This window comes from Phyllosticta citribraziliensis (assembly GCF_038025025.1).
Source record: "Phyllosticta citribraziliensis strain CPC 17464 chromosome Unknown J3D65scaffold_1, whole genome shotgun sequence".
Taxonomy (NCBI): Eukaryota; Fungi; Ascomycota; class Dothideomycetes; order Botryosphaeriales; family Phyllostictaceae; genus Phyllosticta; species Phyllosticta citribraziliensis.
Window position 1 is genome coordinate 829,613 of NW_027117338.1, and position 17,413 is coordinate 847,025.

Here is a 17,413-nt window from a genome sequence, read left to right on the forward strand (position 1 = left end):
ATGAAAACCACATTCTCGCCCTCCGACGACTCAACATTCCTCCTCCCATCTTCATTTGCTGCCCATGCCCCTACCCGGAAATGCTTGTCCCCGGCGCCGGCGCCGACGGCGGGCCCGGTTCATGTCCTCCACCAGGAATCTTTGGTATCAACATTTCCGGAAGCTTGATGGGCGCCCCCTCGTCGCTCTTGGGCTTCTCCGGCAACTTCTCTCCCTTGATGATCTTCTCCATCTCCTCTCGGTTAAGGCACTCATAATCGACCAACCCCTTTGCCAGGCGATCGAGTTCTGTCCGCCGTTCTTCGAGGATTTTGCGAGCCCGCTCGTAAGATTCGTCCAGAATCTTGCGGACCTCGGCTTCAATCTTGTTCTTCGTGTCTGTCGACAGGAGCTGGTACTGACTCTTCAAATCAATGTTGCCGAGATTGCTCATGCCCAGCTGCGTCACCATGGCGTAAGCAATCTTGGTGGCTTGTCGAATGTCCTCTGATGCTCCTGACGTTACGTGGTCCGGGCCATGGAAGATTTCCTCGGCCGCTTTTCCGCCCATGGACATGTCAATCTGCGCAAGAAACTGTGCCTTTGACTTGCTGTACTTGTCCATCTCGGGAAGCCACATGGTGAGTCCGAGTGCATGGCCGCGAGGCATGATTGTTGCCTTGTACAGGGGCTCTGAGTGCTTTGTGTAAAGATTCACGAGAGCGTGGCCACCTTCATGGTAAGCCGTGGCAAGCTTCTCATCCTCGGGGATAAATCGAGATCTGCGCTCGGCACCCATAAGAATTTTGTCCTTGGCCCACTCAAAGTCTAGCATCGAAACCCTTTGCTGCCTCTTCTTGGACGCGTGTACAGCAGCTTGATTGACCATGTTTTCAAGCTCTGCGCCGCTGAAGCCCGGAGTCCCGCGCGCAAGCAGTTGGGGATCCACATCAGTGCCGGCCTGTACCTTGCGCATGTGGTGCGCGATGATGGAAATGCGACCACGTACGTCTGGGAGATCAACCACAACGTGACGATCGAATCGGCCGGGTCGGACAAGAGCCTTGTCAAGCAGTTCCGGAAAGTTGGTGGCTGCGATGAGAATGATGCCCGAGTTTTGCTCGAAACCGTCGAGTTCGGTGAGAAGCTGGTTGAGTGTCTGCTTGGCTGCCGCATTATCACGTTCGTTGCGCTTGGAGCCTACGGCGTCAAGTTCGTCGATGAAGACAATCGCAGGTGCCTTGGACTTGGCCGAACCAAAGAGTTCTCTGACCCGCTTTGCGCCAACGCCAACATAGATTTCGTCGAATTCAGCTCCGGACATTTGGAAAAATGGTACGCCTGCCTCTCCGGCGACAGCCCGAGCAAGAAGAGTTTTACCGGTTCCAGGAGGTCCGACGAGGAGAACGCCCTTTGGAAGTTTGCCGCCGAGGTTGTTGAATTTACCAGGGTTCTTCAAAAAGTCGACCACGTCTTGGAGTTCTTCCTTGGCTTCGTCGCAACCATGGACGTCGCGGAAGCGGGTCTTTTGCATTTGTGGCTTGACTTCCATGTCTTTGGAGGCGCCGCGTCGTGCAAGCCCGCCTGTCAAATCCACGAAGAGCAGGAACGCGTTCTGGATTGCCCAGACAGATACCAAAACCCAGGCGAGGAATTTGAACCACTTCAAAAATCTTCCGCCCTTTTCTTCGACGACGACATGAAGGGGAGTTGTCTTGCTGCCATTGCCAGTCCGCGCCGTCGCCACATTGGAACCGCGGACGCGGGCACCAACAGCCTGACCGATCGCTTGTAGACCCTCTTTGGAAAGTCCAGAGGAATGGCCCATGTCATTCGTGTGGGTTTGTTGACCAACAGCGCTCTCTGTTTGACCGAGCTTCTCCAGTGCTCGAGCATACATTGCGTCGCACGAGGAGTTCGTAGCGTATCGCCCAGTCTCATATCTTGCGACAACGAACTGTGGTAGGTTGGCGCGAAGAAGCGCGGCGTAGAAGGCGTTCTGTGCGGAGGCGCTCTGGGGGTTGTTGTTTGCCTGTTGTTCCATGTGCGCGAGGACGTTTTGTGACGCGTTCGCGCTGTTGGAGCTGCCGAAGAATGATCTGCGTTGAGCGAGTCCGAACTTTTGCGATTGAGGAATCGCACCAAGGCGGAATGGACCGAGAGTAGTATGCGTAGAATAGAACCGAGTTGTGTTGGACGACGACTTAGAGAAGAGGTGAGGGCTCATGGACCGGAAGGCTGTTGAAGAGACTACTTTGTGTTAGCTGCGAGTCCCCAATACTGCTCAGGCTCCACAATGATAACACAGACCTTGAGAGAAGATGCCAGCCGCTGTTGGTGCAGGTCCCAGGACCTGAGGCATCACCCGGGATCGCAAAGCTGATCTCGGGACAGAGGCCATGAGTTCTGGGGCAGCAGCCTGCAAATATCAGTCCCCATACAACGGACCCTTTAAACATCCGTTTACTCACATGCGATACATTGTTTGTGGTGGTAGGCTCGTGTGCCTCGGAAGTGGGACGGGTGGCTTCAGCGTGACTAGAGGACGGTTGTTGGCTCGTCAAGGATCGCCAAGGTGTCCGAATGGCAGCAGAGAATGATGGCCAAATCTCTCTGGTCACAGATGCGACTCCCTTTATGACAAGTGTCAGCTTGCGCTCCAAGTTTTGGGGGAGCTGGGGTGATGCAACATACCTGTAGACTGACCGGAGTTTGGAAAGCCATGCTGAGGTGGATTGCAGCGGCCTCTGCCGCAAGGAAATGAATGAAAGACAATCACCAGTGTGAGGATTTCAAAACGGTAGAAAAGACGGCTCGAACGTGCAAAGACGGCGAACCCGCCACTAGACAATGATGGGGATGGTGATGGGTCATGTAGGCAGACTGACCGTGAGAGAGTGGCGGACACCGGCGCGCCTGGCCGCTAGTGACGGGCTTCTTGGCATTTTAGCGCGCAATCGACCCGGAGCACTGACGCCCGCCAGCCGAGAGCCGCCGCCCTGCCATTCCTTCTACCGCCTCGTTCGACCACGACTTCATCATCCACCATCTCTCGAATGCACCTGGTTACTATCTTCTCCAGATACATCTTCATTTCACTGTCTAGGCGAGTTGATAAGCCATGCTGACGAAGCGCTCGAGGTTAAGTTTTTCTTCTTCCTACCCATCATTCTTTCCTTGTCTCTCGAATCATTACATTCATCGGCTCCGTCTTCAGCATCGTTTTTGAGAATGTTTGCAGGAGAAAAATGAAAATCAATTGATATTAGGCTGCTGTACAACTATTTGTGCAAGTTCAAAACCAAAAAAACAGGTTGCTTTCAAACGAACCAGGTATTCACATCGGTATCCCATCTTCTATCAACCACCCCGGAGCATCAACAACGACTTTTTTGAATACAACGCGTTTACTTGGTCGAGATGGTGATGGTGGTGTTGGTCAAGTTGCCAGGGATCTGGGAGGTGTTGAACTGACGGGCCTCAAGGGAGACAGCGCGCTTGGTGATGAGCTTGAGGATGTCGTTGAGGATGTCAGCCTCGGTTTGCGTAGTGCTGCTGGAGCTGCTGCCCGAGGAGCTGCTGCTGCTCTGACCATCGCTGCTCTGACCGTCGCTGCTCTGGCCGTTGCTGCTCTGGCCGTTGCTGCTCTGGCCGTTGCTGCTCTGGCCGTTACCGCTCTGCTGACCGTTGCCGCTCTGACCGTTGCCACCTTGGCCGTTTCCACTGTTCTGGCGCTTGTCGAGGAGCTGAAGAGTGTAGCCGTCAAGGGTGGCGCCGGCGATCACTTCGCTGCCGGAGCTCGAGCTGCTAGATCCCGAAGAACCGCTGCCCTGGCTGTTGCCACCTTGGCTACCCTGACCGCTCGACTGGCGCTTTACAACACCGCCAAGAAGATCTCCAAGAACACCTTCGATGGCGCTGATGTCCGACGAGGAGACTGGAGTGGAAGCACCGCCCTGCTGGCGCCTGGCAAGGCTGACTGAAGGAGTCGCAACACCGGAGACGGCAATGGTTCCAACACCGGAGCCAGAAAGAAGGCTGCCAATGGCAGAGCCAGAGATGGCGACTTGACGCCTTCCGACGGACACAGTGGGGGTGGCAGTGGCCAAAGCGCTGAGGACTGAGCCAGCTGAGCCAGTTGCAGTACCCAAGGCGCTCAATGCAGAGCCAGAGAGGCCAGAAATGGTGACACCAGCCTGGCGCTTGCCGAGGACAATGGTCGTGGGAGTGACGGTAGCACCAGAGAAGTTGAAAGTGCTGGTAGAGCTACCCGAGACAATCACGATGTCCTGGGGGTTGCGCTTCGCCAAACCGAGGGCGGTCTCGACAGCAGGAACGGCGCTGAGGAGGGCGTTGATCTCATTCGCCTGACGAGCGGCGAGACGGCCAGTGGGAGTAGCTTGAGAGGAGTTGTCCTGATGTTTGGATTAGTTGGATGAAGAGAGAATGAATTGGTAAGTTGGACTACTCACTGGACCGCCATTGCTGTTCCTCGCAGGCAGGGCTGCGATGGGGGCCGCAAGGGCGCAACCGACGACGACGGAGTTGGTGAACTTCATTTTGCTGTTTAGAGGGGTTGAGAATGTTGGTTTGAGAAGTGAAGATGAAGATGAAGTGCGAAAGTGTGTTGCTGTGCTGTAGAAGAGATGATGAGGATGCTGATGATGATCTTTCAATCCAGATACTTCAACGCCTTATATGCAGTCTCCAGTCCTACAGCTGCAGCGCCGATTGTAGTACTGGAGGATGAGAAAGATTCGTCACCTCTGCTTGCCACGCGTCTGCTTTCACGTGGGAGCCCTAGAGGGGTCTGCTCACAGTGCAAAGTTTTCGACTGCAAAGCGTGTATGTCAAGCATGCAGCGACACAGATCACATCAGCCAATGGGAGATGCGTATCCGTCGCGCCATACTCGGTTCCTCCAGTGCTTGAGCAGTCGACCTGTGGTGGGTGCGTCTCCCGGACTGCCGTCGGCTCCCAAGGTTCACGCAGGATGAACATGATTACACGAGGGAATCGCGAAGGATTCCGCGAATTATTCAAGAGCTTGGATTTGGTCATAGTCGTGCTGGACGCGCACTCTCGCCTCGTCATGACGAAACTCTTCCATTTGGTCATTCGCAAGATTCACGTACGCTTCTTATGACAGATGTCGCAGCGTTGGGTGGATTGCAAGCCCGCACCACCACAATGGATGCTAGCAAAGGACACTAAATCTTCGATACCACAACATTACGGGCTGCGTAGAGTAGACTGCCAAGCATGCGGTAACATCCGAGGCTAGACTGACTTTGACAAGAATCCTTCAACACTCGCTTTGGTCTGAACTTTCAATTTTCCCACCTAGCACTGTGGATGTCACTTTGTTGCAGGAACGTTGCTTGGCCCGTCACTCGAACACAAGCATCACCATGTCGCCAAGGCCAACGACGTTGAATCTTTTCCATGGAATTCTCTGCAGCAAATGCAACTGGAATTCTGTCCGAGCTTGGGTATGCTCCTGGAAATCGGGATGCTGAAACCACGGCCCGTCTCATTACCACTTTCGAACGCCCGGTCCAGTCTCGACGCCGTTAGAGCTCGGTCTCAAGTCGCTTTTTCAGCGGCGCCTCCACGCCCTTCCAGCCTTCTCGTCCAACCACTGCGTCGCATCGCGCTTCAACAGCAAGGCAGCTGGTAACAAACCAGATGACTGATGCATTTTAGCAGCCAGGTACAATATGAAGTGTCCATCATTACCTTATGCAGCCTCATTGGTTGCGGTCCGCCTGTTGCAGCCCTGTGTAAACTCAAACTTATGCGGTTCGACTTTTCTGGCATTGTAAAACCAATGCCTCGCGCTTCTTTTCTCTCCGCAGTCAATGTTCTCATTCCACCACCTTCCAATGATCATTCTCTTCACGGCGCACCTGCAATAACCACGGCTCTCGACGACACGTACTCTTCTGGACTACCACGCTTAAGCCAAAGTCTATCCTCCCGCAATCCTTCAACGACGCAATCAGGACACCGTCCACGTTGGCCTTCTGACGGCACGTGCGGACACAATCCAATCGGCCGGAGCCTTTGCAGTCGTCATACCCCATGATCGAGCCCACGACTCTTGCGCAGCAGGGCCTACGCAAGGCCACGGCTGACGTGTCTACGTACTCTATTTTCAGCGCGCGGGCCGCAGATGACGACAAGGACTCGCTCGACGGCCTGGACCGGCACTATGACGATGAGTACAACCAGCCTCATCACCGCGCCTCTGAAGACACCGAGTCGACGCTGTTCGGAGGCAGCGACGATGTGATGGCGCGGCGGCGCGGGGGAGGCGGTGGGGGAGGAGCAGGAGGAGCGTCAGAGCGTTTGCTCGGTGGTGGTGGTGGTGGCGCCGGAGGGCTTTTCGGTTGGCGCCGCAACACGCCGTTGGGCCCGCTGTGGTTGTGGATGCTGCACGGCGCCATGTTGACCGTGTCGGTTCTGCTGTTCGCCATTTCGGCTACCGTGGAGCCGGCCACGCGGGGTTATGTGGAAAGGTTCAATGCGTGGTGTAAGTCGCGCTGTTTCGCTCTTCCCTCTCTCTTACTTCTCACGTGAAGCGCAGTCAGCGTGAGCAGCGGAGACTTTTTTACGTAGGCAGTACAGATTCGATGCTGACAAACCCCGCCATCTACAGCACCTGCTTTGTCGGCAGTAGAGTACCAACATACTGTTTTCAACAACACCAAGGGAAATGTGACGCCCTACGTAGGCGCCGGTCCTGAGGTGGATAAGGCCTGGGATCACGTTACATTTCACAGTAGGCCTCCACACCCACCAGTCTGCGGTTCCGTCCGATCTTGCTAACGTCTTTTTCTTTGCTGCAGTGGGCGACCAAATGATTAGCCCATGGGAGCTTAAGCACGGCCTCGGAAAGCCCCCGAACCGACTCCAGGTAACAGATTCGCATACAGGGCAGACAGGTTACCGCGTAGAGCTAGCCGTCGTACATCAGCTACACTGTCTGAACATGATCCGCAAGTACGTGCATCTAGAACAGTACCACAATGACACAGACATTGCGGCGGGCAAAGAAAAGTTGCAGCACCATATGAGTAAGTTCAGCCCTATCTGACGACGTCGAGACGCCTACGCCAACGCTCTTCCTCTTCCTATTCTTGTCAGCAAAAGCCTACCATGAGGAACTATTCCCCTTCCGTGATCTTGGCTGACGTTGCTTCTGCGAGTAAGCACACTGCATCGAGGCTCTACGGCTAAAGCTCATGTGCGAGGCCGACGTGGGCGTGCTGCCCTTTTACGAAAAGACCGGTCCGGACGGCAAAATTGAGCCGGATTACGAGTCCAAGCATGTGTGCAGGAACTTTGACAAGGTGCGCGAGTGGGCGGTGCATCACAAGGTCGCGGACAAGACGACTTTTTGATTTGTAAATTAGGCGTGGGATTTGAATTAAGGGTTTTGCATTTCCAACCTCGGAGTTTTGGGATAATGGAAACCACTATGGCTGCCTGCATGTCGCAGCTCTGCAGCTCAGAATTTGTCAAGAGGTTCGCATTGGTCCAAGGACTTGCCACCCGTCAGCTGGGACTGCCATGAATGTTGGCTGTTCTTAGTCAAGGATCTACGGTTCTCCACCATCGCCTTGAGATGTTTGGACATTCGTGTTCTCATTTCAAGTGGAGAATTCAAGTGGAGAGGGGTGTTTGCACGCGGTTTTCATTCAGTTCCCCAGAAAGCCTGAAAGCTCGCCATCGATTGAGCTTCGAAGCCCTGCTCGTCCTCCGATATTGACACATTGTCCTCTGCGCGACAGGAGATCCAGTGCTATCGAAGTCATCATCAAGTCGTAAATTTGTGGCTACTATTTCGGCTCAATTTTCGAAGGGTTTTCGCCCCTCGAGAGCTCTAAAAGCTTCCAGGAAATCGAGGTCAGGGTTGATGCAAAAGGTTACGGCAAGAATGGAGGGTAGACAAGAGAAACGTCTCATGGATTTTCAAGGATCGCGGACAAGAACATATAACATCCCAAAAGCAACTGAGAGGGGAGCGTTCTAAAATGCAATACCCTTGAGAAGACGTAGTTGCATGAGTTTTGACAAGGGTATAGTCCGATTCGCGAAAGGTGATTGGTCAAGGACTGCTAGATGGCACCACGCGATTCGTTTGACGCGTCGCGTACTCCAATTCTGCTGCCCCGCCATCCGACACAACTTGCACAACGACCATCGCAAAACCCACGCCCTCGCCTCCTGGCAGGATGGCCTACGTCCCACCGGCCCTGCGCAAGAAGCAGGAGGCTGCTCAAGCGGCTCTTCCGCATGCTTCGAACGTCGAACCGCCTGCAGACACGGGCCCCGTTCCCCGCCGAGATCTACCTGACGTCCACGACATCTACGATCATTTCCACCCCGTCGATCTCGCAGCCCAGTCTGCTGGAGGCACCGATGCCGTCAACAGCACTCTCCACTCCTCCTCGTTCGAGTCTGGCAAACTGAAGTACGCCATTCTCTTCGTCGATGCCAATCCGCGCTGGTCCTCGGACAAGATCATTTTCGCAAAGAGCAACCTCCACCTACTCCCAGGTGCACCTAGGAAAGACAGCGCGACAGTGGAAGAGGAGCAAAAGCCGGGTAGCGCCAACGCAGAGGATGGAGCGGACAAAGAACAACAGCAAACGCCCGACCAGCAAAATCCCGACCAAGATGCAGAGGCCCCGACCAAACCACACGAGTCGACAATCGAGCCGAACCTCGGCGCCATCGCCGTGTTCGAGCAGGTCGGAAGCCGAATGGGCGGCATGCGATTCATCGGCTACCACAAACTGACGCGTATCCAATTCCTCGAGCCCCGCAGCGTCGACCTCGTCCGCATGCTCGAGCAGAAGTGGAGCATCCCCGACAAGTATGGCCACGTCCGGCAGATCCGCCGCGACAGCGACAAGTGGCTCAAGAGTATGGGATACCGCTGGGCTGTGCTCAAGTTTGAGGACGACGCCGAGGCAAACGCGACGCTCGATCCGCCGGATGTCAAGATCAATGCGGAGAGGGAGTTGGTTCCGAAGGTGAAGAAGGAGAGGAAGCCACAGAAGAGCGTCAATGAGTTGCTGCGGGAGCTCAGGCTCGGCAAGGACAATCAGGGACAGCTGGATGGCGAGGCGGATGCGGCGTCTGAGGATAACAAGCCGACTTGAGTGGTTTGGACGTTCGATGACAAGGACTTTATGGACTTGCTGGGAATGCTGGCTTACGAAGTCATGACTTGCTCTTCTGTGTGCGGAATGATGGGATGGGGTCCCCGCTGGCGTTCTGGTCTCGTAAGTCAAACTGAAGAATTCAGATGGTTTAGTATGCCGGTCACCATTCGCACCTATCCGAAAATTCTCAGCGGGCCTTCTGCGCGTTGCGAGGAGTCTGACACACTGGTAAATTGGCGTGGCCTGCCGAACAGCAAAGCCTTGAGGTGTGTGTACCGAGCAAGAATTGGTGACAGAGGTCGCGGCACAAACAACAAAACCGTAGGAGGCGATGGGAGCATTCGTACGCCTTTGGCCGCTTCTTGACGAGGATCATTCAAGCCAGCCCCAGGCTCTCTTTGGCCAGGAGCCACGAACCCGGTGATTTTTGAGCAACAACTTGCCCGTGCTACCCGGACTCCGAGGGCTTAGTCCCAGGGTTTGAGGCTTGACCTATGAGAACCGCAAAATACCGGGCGCCTTGGAGCAAATTGCAAGTGGCTTGACAACCGGGTTTGTGACCTTCGAGCCTTTATTTCTACTCTCAGCCGATCCATTTCTGTTCCAGTATTCCATATGTGCCAATCCACATCTGGATCAAAATATGAAGTCTTGTATTTTGGGTGAGAACTCTGTCCCATTGGACTAACTTCTGACGGGCCTCCTCGAAAAGTAGCAAAATTCAGCAAAACCAGGAACGATCATTTCCTCCACACGACTCTCGGGCATTCGATCCCATCTCCGATTATTCCAGCCTCATCCCTTCTTGCAATTTCAGACCCAGAACTACAGAGCAAGTTGGAGCTTTACATTCTGATCTCCTGTCCCTTCGGAGCGATGTCAATTCTTTTGAACCGATGATATTAGTAGTAGGGTGTGACAAGGCGTTTGGGTGATTTCTGCCCCTTGTCGGTGACGATCAAGACAAAGGGCGCGTAATTGCCCTCTACGTACGATGTGATGTCGGAATCTGTGTCAGACTCCATGTCAAAGTCAATGCTGTCATGCGAGGCTCCCAAGGATATTTCGAATGACTTCAAGGTGGGGACCGTTTTCTCCTTGATCTGGGTGTGTGCAGCGCTCAGTTTGGTCTTGATTTCTTCGATAGACTGAAAAAACGCAGGAGCACCGAGTCTTCTGTCGTAATGACGCCCAGAAATTTGCTCACACATCGCCGTGGCATTGGATATGCTGAGATGGACATTGCCGACGTATCGATTGATACCCAAGGTCATGTCGATGGGCCTACGGACATCGTTACAGAGTTGAAGTAGCAGCCTATGCACCGCGACGATTCGCTCCTCGATAGTGAATATGAAGAAGGGAACCACGGTCCGGAGTATAGTTTTGTAAGCCTCCTGTCAAATCTCGACAATTAGTTTTAGTCTCTTAAGGCGGTTGGTTCAAGTTAAACTTGCCCCCCAAAATATAATGGCTTTATCCATCAGAGCGTCTTGCAGAAGCCGCAGGGGTCTCCCATGCTGGCACTCCAAGTCATGTTCAAAGGCACGCATGACCTTTTCTTTGCCGAGCTTGGTGTTCAGGATCCAGATGATCTTGCTTGTGTCGATGATCTCTTCGGTTACCATGTCCACGTGAATTCCAGACTGCCAAAAGTCAAGCAGCTCCCCTTCAAGGTAGGGGCACTTCTCCATGAGATCGTTGAAGTCGTCCAGGAAGACGATGGCGCGCTGGCCTGCCACATTTGAGAGGAATTCATCGAGTGTGGCCGAGTCTGGATGTTGATGGAATTTGGGAGGCCCAGTGAAGAGCTGGCGACGGCTTTTGACTCGAGAGCAGTCAACAGCTTTGAAAGGAACCGAAAGAAGCTTGCTCATATCCTCCGCAAGCTCAACTTGACCATGCCCCGGGTCGCCAAAGAAAGCCATCACGAGTGGCTTCTTCAAATTAGTTTGCATGCATTGATGGGCGAAGACGTTGTCCACCACGAGCTTGCTTGCGACCTTTTGAAAAGTGTGGTACGGCAGACGCAACAAATTCTCCATGTCGAAAGCTCTGTATCCCTCTGAACGGCGTTGACCGATGTCCGGGATCTCAGAAGCTCGAAAGAACAGGTAGCGAAGCGTAAGGTGAAACGTGTCGATGAGCGCGCCATTCATGCCCGGGTCGGTTATCCATGCGGATTTTGGGGCCGTACAAATATCTTCGACGGTAAGACCGTGAACTCTGAGGCTCGATTCAATGGATGCTTTGTTGATGCTAACCGCGTCGAGATCCTGCAAGAAATCGGCCCAGAAGAATTTTGGAATTGAGTTCGGATTTGCACCATATGCGAGAAGAGTCTCGACAATTTCAGTTGGATCTCGGAGGGTCCACTTGCTTGAAATTATTGCGAAGACAATGGCAGGCAGGGAAGGCTCTGAGGCGGACATGGCGTTGGGATCCGCTCCAATATCGAGAAGTACGCGCAGTCGCTTGGGACAATTTTGCTCAATCGCAAAAAATATCGCATGCCAATTCAATGCCATACTCTCCACCGGCCTGACTCCATCTTTGTTGATCTGCTCGATATCCTTGACATGATAGTTTGCGATGTACTTCTTGACCACGTCGACTGAGCATTGATTCTGGATGGCGGCGGCAAGGGTTTTGACACTGAATCCAGACAAGAAAGCAATTCGAAGATTCGAGTCGTTGTTTTCCCTAATGCCAGGTACCGAAAGCTGCGGAAGGTAGAAGCTCGCAGGAGGATTTGAGTTGAATCTTGGGGGATGATTCGCAGAACGAGCGGCCAGAAAAGGAAGCTCTTCAACCGAAGAGATGGTGACGCTATCCCGCTTGCGCTTGGCCATGGTGGCTGTACCGTGAGCAGGTATTGGGACGTCGTCAACGGAGAAGTGGGTGCATTTGATGAGAGTGCGACGGAAGAGGGTTGCAGGTTGACAGTCTGAGCTTGAAGGTGGACGGTGGTGTCGTGGATTGGGGGTCTGGGTGCAGGGTGGGCGATGACAATCTTGGGGCGCAGGAGGTCGAGAAGGTCGACCGGGAAGGAGGTCTGTCACGGACGACAGGTGCCTGGCGCGCACCAGAAGGCAGGCACCCCCGTGCTCGCAGTGGGTGCACAGTGATACAGAGAGAAAAAAATACTCCCTGGGACTAGCTGCAGCGGTGGACGACAGCCCTCTACCACATTGAGCGCAAATCAACTGGAGTATCGGACGAATGCTCTCAAAGCGCTGCCACAGTGACAGGTGATCATGTGTTTGAGCAGCCACTGTGCCTCTTCCAAGCAGGTACCCGTCTGAACCCACAGCTGCAGAGGGACCTAGAACACGACACCAGTCACTGCCCGTGAAGGCCATGCCCTTCGGTGGAGGCAACGGAGACCTCAGCAGCTTTCGCGCCCACTGGCCCCGACGGCTCACTGCTGTCGGAAATCCCCCTCTCCGCGTCGTATTCTCGCCAGAAGTCCTTCTTACCCTGCGCAGCCCTCAAAAGCCATGGAGGCAAAACACCACCCTCAAATTTCCACGTCCACGGATCCTTCTTTTCCAAGTCTGGCGGTGAAATGCGGCCACCCGATGCCTTGTCAATGGCCCACGCAAGCGGATTGAGGAGAATGTACGAGCATATTCCAGCGATGAGCCCATAAGCGACCGAATACGTGAAAGGCATCAGCGCAATCGTCAGGAACGCCGGAACCGCGTCGCCCATATATCTCCAGTTGATGTCCTTGCAAGAGCTGGCCATGAGTACCCCGACAACGACTAGAGTGCATCCGGTTGCCCAAGGAGGGATCGAGGCAAATATTGGAGCGAAAAACACAGAGATGAAGAAACAAATGCCGCTGGTTATTGCGGTCAAACCGGTCTTGCCACCCTCGCTGATTCCGGCACCACTCTCGATAAAGGTAGTGACAGGAGTCAGACCGAAAAGCGCACTGAAAGAGATTGCAAAGGCGTCTACCAGGAAAGCGACGGCGCTACCCTCGAAATCCTGGGTGACCGGGTCGATAATGTCGCAGAAGCGAGCCATGGAGTAGAGGACAGCGGTGGCATCCAACACAGCGACATAGAGGAAGGTGATGAACATGACGCCAAATTCGGTCCCGTAGCCGGCAATGTCCCACTGGAGAGCGTTTAGGGTGTGTTTGATTGGATGGAAAGCCACCACCTGTTTGAAGAAGTCGAATGCTGCCTCTCCAACTTGGGTATAAGGAAAGTAGGTCACTGGAGTGCCCCTGGGCCAGCTGATAATGGCCACCAACAGGATCCCCATGATGATGGCGCCTCGGACTCGAAACATCATCAGAAAAGTGGTAAGCATGCCCCCGCAGAATATCCCAATCCACATGGTCGGAGAGCGCATTTTTTGAGCACTTGGGCAGAGACCTGTGTTTGGATCCAAGTACTCGGGCTTGCATCCAGCGATCTCTGTGGGCGTCTCCCGCGCTCCAGTGATTAGACCGATGCCACTCGAATAGGTCAGCCCAATGACCGTCAGGTAGAGGCCAATGCCAGGGCATATTCCCTGCTTGATGCAGAGAGGCATCGCACGGGCCAGCCATTGTCGAAGTCCAAGTATGGTCAGACCTACAAACACCAACCCCTCGACGAAGACGACGGTCAAAGCTAACTCGTAAGGTAGATGACCTGAGCCATGGTAGCCCACGACGCTGAAGGTGAAGAATGCGTTCATCTGATGTGGTCAGCATGTCCTTCTCATCGGAAGATGCTTCAAGGCTTTCGTACGCCCATTCCTGGAGCCAAAACAATTGGTATGTTCGCAAAAAGACCCATACAGAAGCTCGTCAGAGCCGAGATGGCCGCAGTAGCGGTAACCAAATCGCGACGAATTTCCTGTACACAGAGCATGTATTCCACGTTGCTATCGCACAGATCATGTTTGCCTTCCGGCGGGCAAACACATGTCCCGCCCGTCTGGGATACTATGTTCGCATTGACAGACAGGATATAGGCTGTTGCAAAAAAGCTCGCAGCGCCAGCCCGGACTTCGGTAAAAAAGCGCGATCCCTTGCGTTCCCTGACCTATTCAACCCGTCAGACCAAGACCTGGAACCGGACTCGGATTCGCATGGACTTACATGGCCACTGTTTTCCAGCCGGAAATACTCTCCAATGCGGCTTTGAGCAACCCGGAGATTGGTTCGATTGATCAAGTCCATGGCCATCGTTGCGAGGCCCTCCTTCGGCTAGTCCGGCGCTTAAACGGCTGATGCTTTTCCGCTCTTCAACCTCCTCACAACGGTCAGGTGGACCTCCTGAGCCCTCGATGTGGAGTAAGGACGTTTGGCTGCTTGAGCTGACGAAGAGCACTCGTGTCTTGTTCTGGCGAAAACTCCAACGACCCACACGCCGAGACATCACCACTGCAGAAAGTGGGTTAAAGACCGGGCCTCGCTAGTGCTGGCTCCCGCGCCAACCTAAAAGCCATTGCCGGTCACCGGTATGGGGAAGATACCGCCTGTGATCCTGCAGCAGAGCATTTTGACGTGGGGTGCATGCGCCAAGGGCAAAGCGGCGCGAAGCGGTGCGAAGCGAGCAGGCCACAGAGCCGTTTAGGCATTCAGCCGACGACTTTTTGATGGTACAAAGGATCCACAACAGAACATCTGATGATGAATCCTAACATCCCACGACTATATTCATGGTTGTCCGACGCTCTGGTTGGTTGGCTAGTCTGCATCGACTTGCGGTTAGGCGGCTGATGCGTATGATCTGCAGATGATCGACGACAAGGAACAAGTGCTGAAGGGCGTCATGACTGGAATTGTGACCGTCGTTTCCTGTGGAGTTGTCGCAGAGGAAGTTCCGAGCCCTTTTGGATGAACCAGACATGAGACCAACGCCTGGTAGCAAAAGTCATGGCACAATCAACCTCCCAATCACTACACTCGGCGCTTGAATGCTCCCTGTTAGTCGTCAGTTACAGCGTATGGACGCTCTACATCAGTCGTCGGTTGGAGTAAATGAACGCTCCTTGATTGGCGAGACTGATTCTCTGCTCTTGTTGTGCGTGCCACGACTTTTGTAACCAACAAGCCTTGGACCTTACTGACGTGGGGCTGAGGATTGCCCCACCAAACAGCAGGGCCTCGATCGACCACTCACTTGGAAACTATTTCGCGGGAGCGACGTCGGATTCGGGTCATTACTTCCCCTTCTCCCACTACATATATATTCAACCTGTAGGCGCGCAAGCCGCCTTTCTGGCAGTTTTAAATCAAGAACACGGCGGAGAATGGGCGGCTATCGTCTTGATCTACATCCCTTTGCACCTTCAAACTCCAGACATCTAGAGCTTGATGCGCCAGTTTCTCCAGACTGCCTTTCCTGCGATTAAGACGACCATCAGAATGGTCAGCTCCAAGAAGAATGGCCTTAATGGCAGCACCAAATTGGTTCCACCAAGGGCCTTTAGCGCAGACGAGCAGCCGTCCCTGGAAGGCTTTGCGGCACTTTGCGAGCAAAACATCAGCAAACAAAGCTACCCGCTGTCCAGTTCTGTTGAGAAGAACATTCCAAGCTACGACCTGCTCTCCCATTCACTCGATGACGCAAAGAGCATCAGCCGCCTCCAGGATGAATGGAACCACGTTCTGCTTTCCGGACCCGGAGTCTTTGTCGTCAAGAACCTCTACACATCCAAAAGCTTAATCGAGGCGGTCAACCAAGTCTACAACAAAATCATCGCCTCCGAAGCCAGCTCGACCAAGGGCGACCACTTTGCAACCTCAACCGCCAACTCGCGCATCTGGAACTCCTTCTCCAAGCACGGCCTGGCAGACCCGACCACGTTCGCCGAGTACTTCTCGAACCCATGGCTTGCGCACATATGCGCCGCGTGGCTGGGCCCTGCCTACCGCATCACAACCCAAGTCAACATTGTGCGGCCAGGAGGCAAGCCGCAAGTCGCACACCGTGACTACCACCTCGGGTTCCAGACGACCGACGCCGTCGCCGCGTTCCCTCGCGCCATGCACGTCGCCAGTCAACTGCTAACGTTGCAGGGCGCCGTCGCGCACAGCGACATGCCTCTGGCCAGCGGTCCGACCCGGTTCTTGCCCTTCAGCCAGCAGTTTGCGCCCGGCTTCGTCGCGTACCGGCGCCCCGAGTTCGTCGAGTACTTTGACGGCCGCTGGGTCAGCTTGCCGCTGGAGACGGGCGACGGCGTTTTCTTCAACCCGGCGCTCTTCCACGCCGCGGGCGAGAACCAGACCGCGGACGTTCAGCGTAGCGCCAATCTGATCCAGGTCAGCTCGGCGTTCGGCAAGACCATGGAGACGGTCGACTCGCTGCCGTTGGTGGAGAGGTGCTGGGACGCCATGAGCAGCCTGGCCAAGGAGAAGGGAATCGGGGATGAGGCAAAGGCTCTGGTTGCCGCCGTCGGCGAAGGATACCCTTTCCCAACGAACTTGGATGCCAGACCTCCTGCGCCTGGCGGCATGGCGCCTGAGAGTGAGCAGGATCTGTTGATGCGGGGTCTTGAAGAGGGATGGAGTACGGCGAAGGTTGTGAGCGAACTGAAGCAGATGAAGGAAGATTCTAGGGCTTGAATTAAACGCGCACCCATCTCGTAGCTGGGTATCGTGGTCAGTTCTCTTGGCATGTTGCTTGTGTTGCTTGACTTGGCTAAGCAAGTCACCTAAGCAACGGGGGCCGTCTGCCCAGAAAATGTCTACTGGGTTCTGTATGTTTAAATGACAGCAAATTGATGCAACATCACGATCTGCACATGGACGCAAAAGACGTCCGTTCTTTGATTGCCCATGCAGAGATATGAATTAACAATGACCACTCGTCCACACAACGGCGTTTGGCTAGGATCAGGACCAAACGGTTGCTCGCCAAGTGCCAGCCATAGGGAAAATTGTGAGAGGAGGTGGAGACAGGCAAGAAGAATCGATGCTTCTCCAGGATTGGTGGATGGAAAGTGCTCAAGCTTTCTCATGAGAAAAGGCCGGGACCATCCAACCGCCTACGTACTCTCTGGATCATGGTCGGGGGTCTTGCTTCGGAAGAGTGATTGATGAACGGCAAAATGGACCATCTAAGAGACAGCCCGGAAGCGAACGTGAACACAATCAAAACCTTCCGTTCTTCCATACTCCGAAAGCGCGAATTGTGAAAGGCGCTGCAAAAGATGCCCCATACGCCACAACAGCGCAAGACGGATCATGCCCTGAAGCCATCGGTCCATGCGCAACGAGGACACCACGAAACACCGCTACTGCTGCT

The 17,413-nt window shown here is 54.3% G+C and overlaps 7 protein-coding genes across 7 annotated transcripts; 3 read left to right on the forward strand and 4 right to left on the reverse strand.

Moving 5' to 3' along the window:
• Window positions 1-70: 70 nt before the first annotated feature.
• On the reverse strand, window positions 71-2,703 carry J3D65DRAFT_663537 (protein YME1; the record flags this gene model as incomplete). Its single annotated transcript, XM_066802675.1, has 4 exons — window positions 71-2,229; window positions 2,290-2,398; window positions 2,451-2,612; window positions 2,674-2,703. The coding sequence occupies 4 exons, from the start codon at window positions 2,701-2,703 to the stop codon at window positions 71-73; spliced, it is 2,460 nt and encodes an 819-aa protein (XP_066659513.1).
• A 280-nt stretch (window positions 2,704-2,983) lies between these two features.
• J3D65DRAFT_673041 (uncharacterized protein) lies at window positions 2,984-4,988 on the reverse strand. The gene is made up of 2 exons (XM_066803521.1): window positions 4,452-4,988; window positions 2,984-4,394 (listed from the first exon to the last, which is right to left on the reverse strand). The coding sequence occupies exons 1-2, from the start codon at window positions 4,536-4,538 to the stop codon at window positions 3,387-3,389; spliced, it is 1,095 nt and encodes a 364-aa protein (XP_066659514.1). The 5' UTR covers window positions 4,539-4,988; the 3' UTR covers window positions 2,984-3,386.
• Window positions 4,989-5,861: 873 nt separating this feature from the next.
• On the forward strand, window positions 5,862-7,472 carry J3D65DRAFT_12849 (uncharacterized protein). The gene is made up of 4 exons (XM_066793868.1): window positions 5,862-6,514; window positions 6,641-6,763; window positions 6,831-7,058; window positions 7,195-7,472. Exons 1-4 carry the CDS (start codon window positions 6,064-6,066, stop codon window positions 7,383-7,385), a joined length of 993 nt encoding a protein of 330 aa, XP_066659515.1. The 5' UTR covers window positions 5,862-6,063; the 3' UTR covers window positions 7,386-7,472.
• A 376-nt stretch (window positions 7,473-7,848) lies between these two features.
• J3D65DRAFT_13136 (uncharacterized protein) lies at window positions 7,849-9,387 on the forward strand. The gene has a single exon (XM_066793893.1). The coding sequence runs from the start codon at window positions 8,220-8,222 to the stop codon at window positions 9,150-9,152; it is 933 nt and encodes a 310-aa protein (XP_066659516.1). The 5' UTR covers window positions 7,849-8,219; the 3' UTR covers window positions 9,153-9,387.
• A 670-nt stretch (window positions 9,388-10,057) lies between these two features.
• Window positions 10,058-12,007, reverse strand: J3D65DRAFT_663541 (uncharacterized protein; the record flags this gene model as incomplete). Its single annotated transcript, XM_066802676.1, has 2 exons — window positions 10,058-10,439; window positions 10,683-12,007. 2 exons carry the CDS (start codon window positions 12,005-12,007, stop codon window positions 10,058-10,060), a joined length of 1,707 nt encoding a protein of 568 aa, XP_066659517.1.
• A 490-nt stretch (window positions 12,008-12,497) lies between these two features.
• Window positions 12,498-14,346, reverse strand: J3D65DRAFT_663542 (putative nucleoside transporter; the record flags this gene model as incomplete). Its single annotated transcript, XM_066802677.1, has 3 exons — window positions 12,498-13,853; window positions 13,907-14,203; window positions 14,260-14,346. 3 exons carry the CDS (start codon window positions 14,344-14,346, stop codon window positions 12,498-12,500), a joined length of 1,740 nt encoding a protein of 579 aa, XP_066659518.1.
• An 805-nt stretch (window positions 14,347-15,151) lies between these two features.
• On the forward strand, window positions 15,152-16,979 carry J3D65DRAFT_609089 (uncharacterized protein). Its single transcript, XM_066798651.1, has one exon. It carries the CDS (start codon window positions 15,481-15,483, stop codon window positions 16,729-16,731), a length of 1,251 nt encoding a protein of 416 aa, XP_066659519.1. The 5' UTR covers window positions 15,152-15,480; the 3' UTR covers window positions 16,732-16,979.
• The last annotated feature ends 434 nt before the right edge of the window (window positions 16,980-17,413 follow it).

Coding starts and splice junctions, on each gene's coding strand:
- J3D65DRAFT_673041 (XM_066803521.1), bottom strand. CDS start 4,538: ATGAAGTTCACCAACTCCGTCGTCGTCGGTTGCGCCCTTGCGGCCCCC. Junction 4,395..4,451: donor GGAACAGCAATGGCGGTCCA/GTGAGTAGTCCA, acceptor TCCAAACATCAG/GACAACTCCTCTCAAGCTAC.
- J3D65DRAFT_12849 (XM_066793868.1), top strand. CDS start 6,064: ATGATCGAGCCCACGACTCTTGCGCAGCAGGGCCTACGCAAGGCCACG. Junction 6,764..6,830: donor GGATCACGTTACATTTCACA/GTAGGCCTCCAC, acceptor TCTTTGCTGCAG/TGGGCGACCAAATGATTAGC. Junction 7,059..7,194: donor AAAGTTGCAGCACCATATGA/GTAAGTTCAGCC, acceptor TCTGCGAGTAAG/CACACTGCATCGAGGCTCTA.
- J3D65DRAFT_13136 (XM_066793893.1), top strand. CDS start 8,220: ATGGCCTACGTCCCACCGGCCCTGCGCAAGAAGCAGGAGGCTGCTCAA.
- J3D65DRAFT_609089 (XM_066798651.1), top strand. CDS start 15,481: ATGCGCCAGTTTCTCCAGACTGCCTTTCCTGCGATTAAGACGACCATC.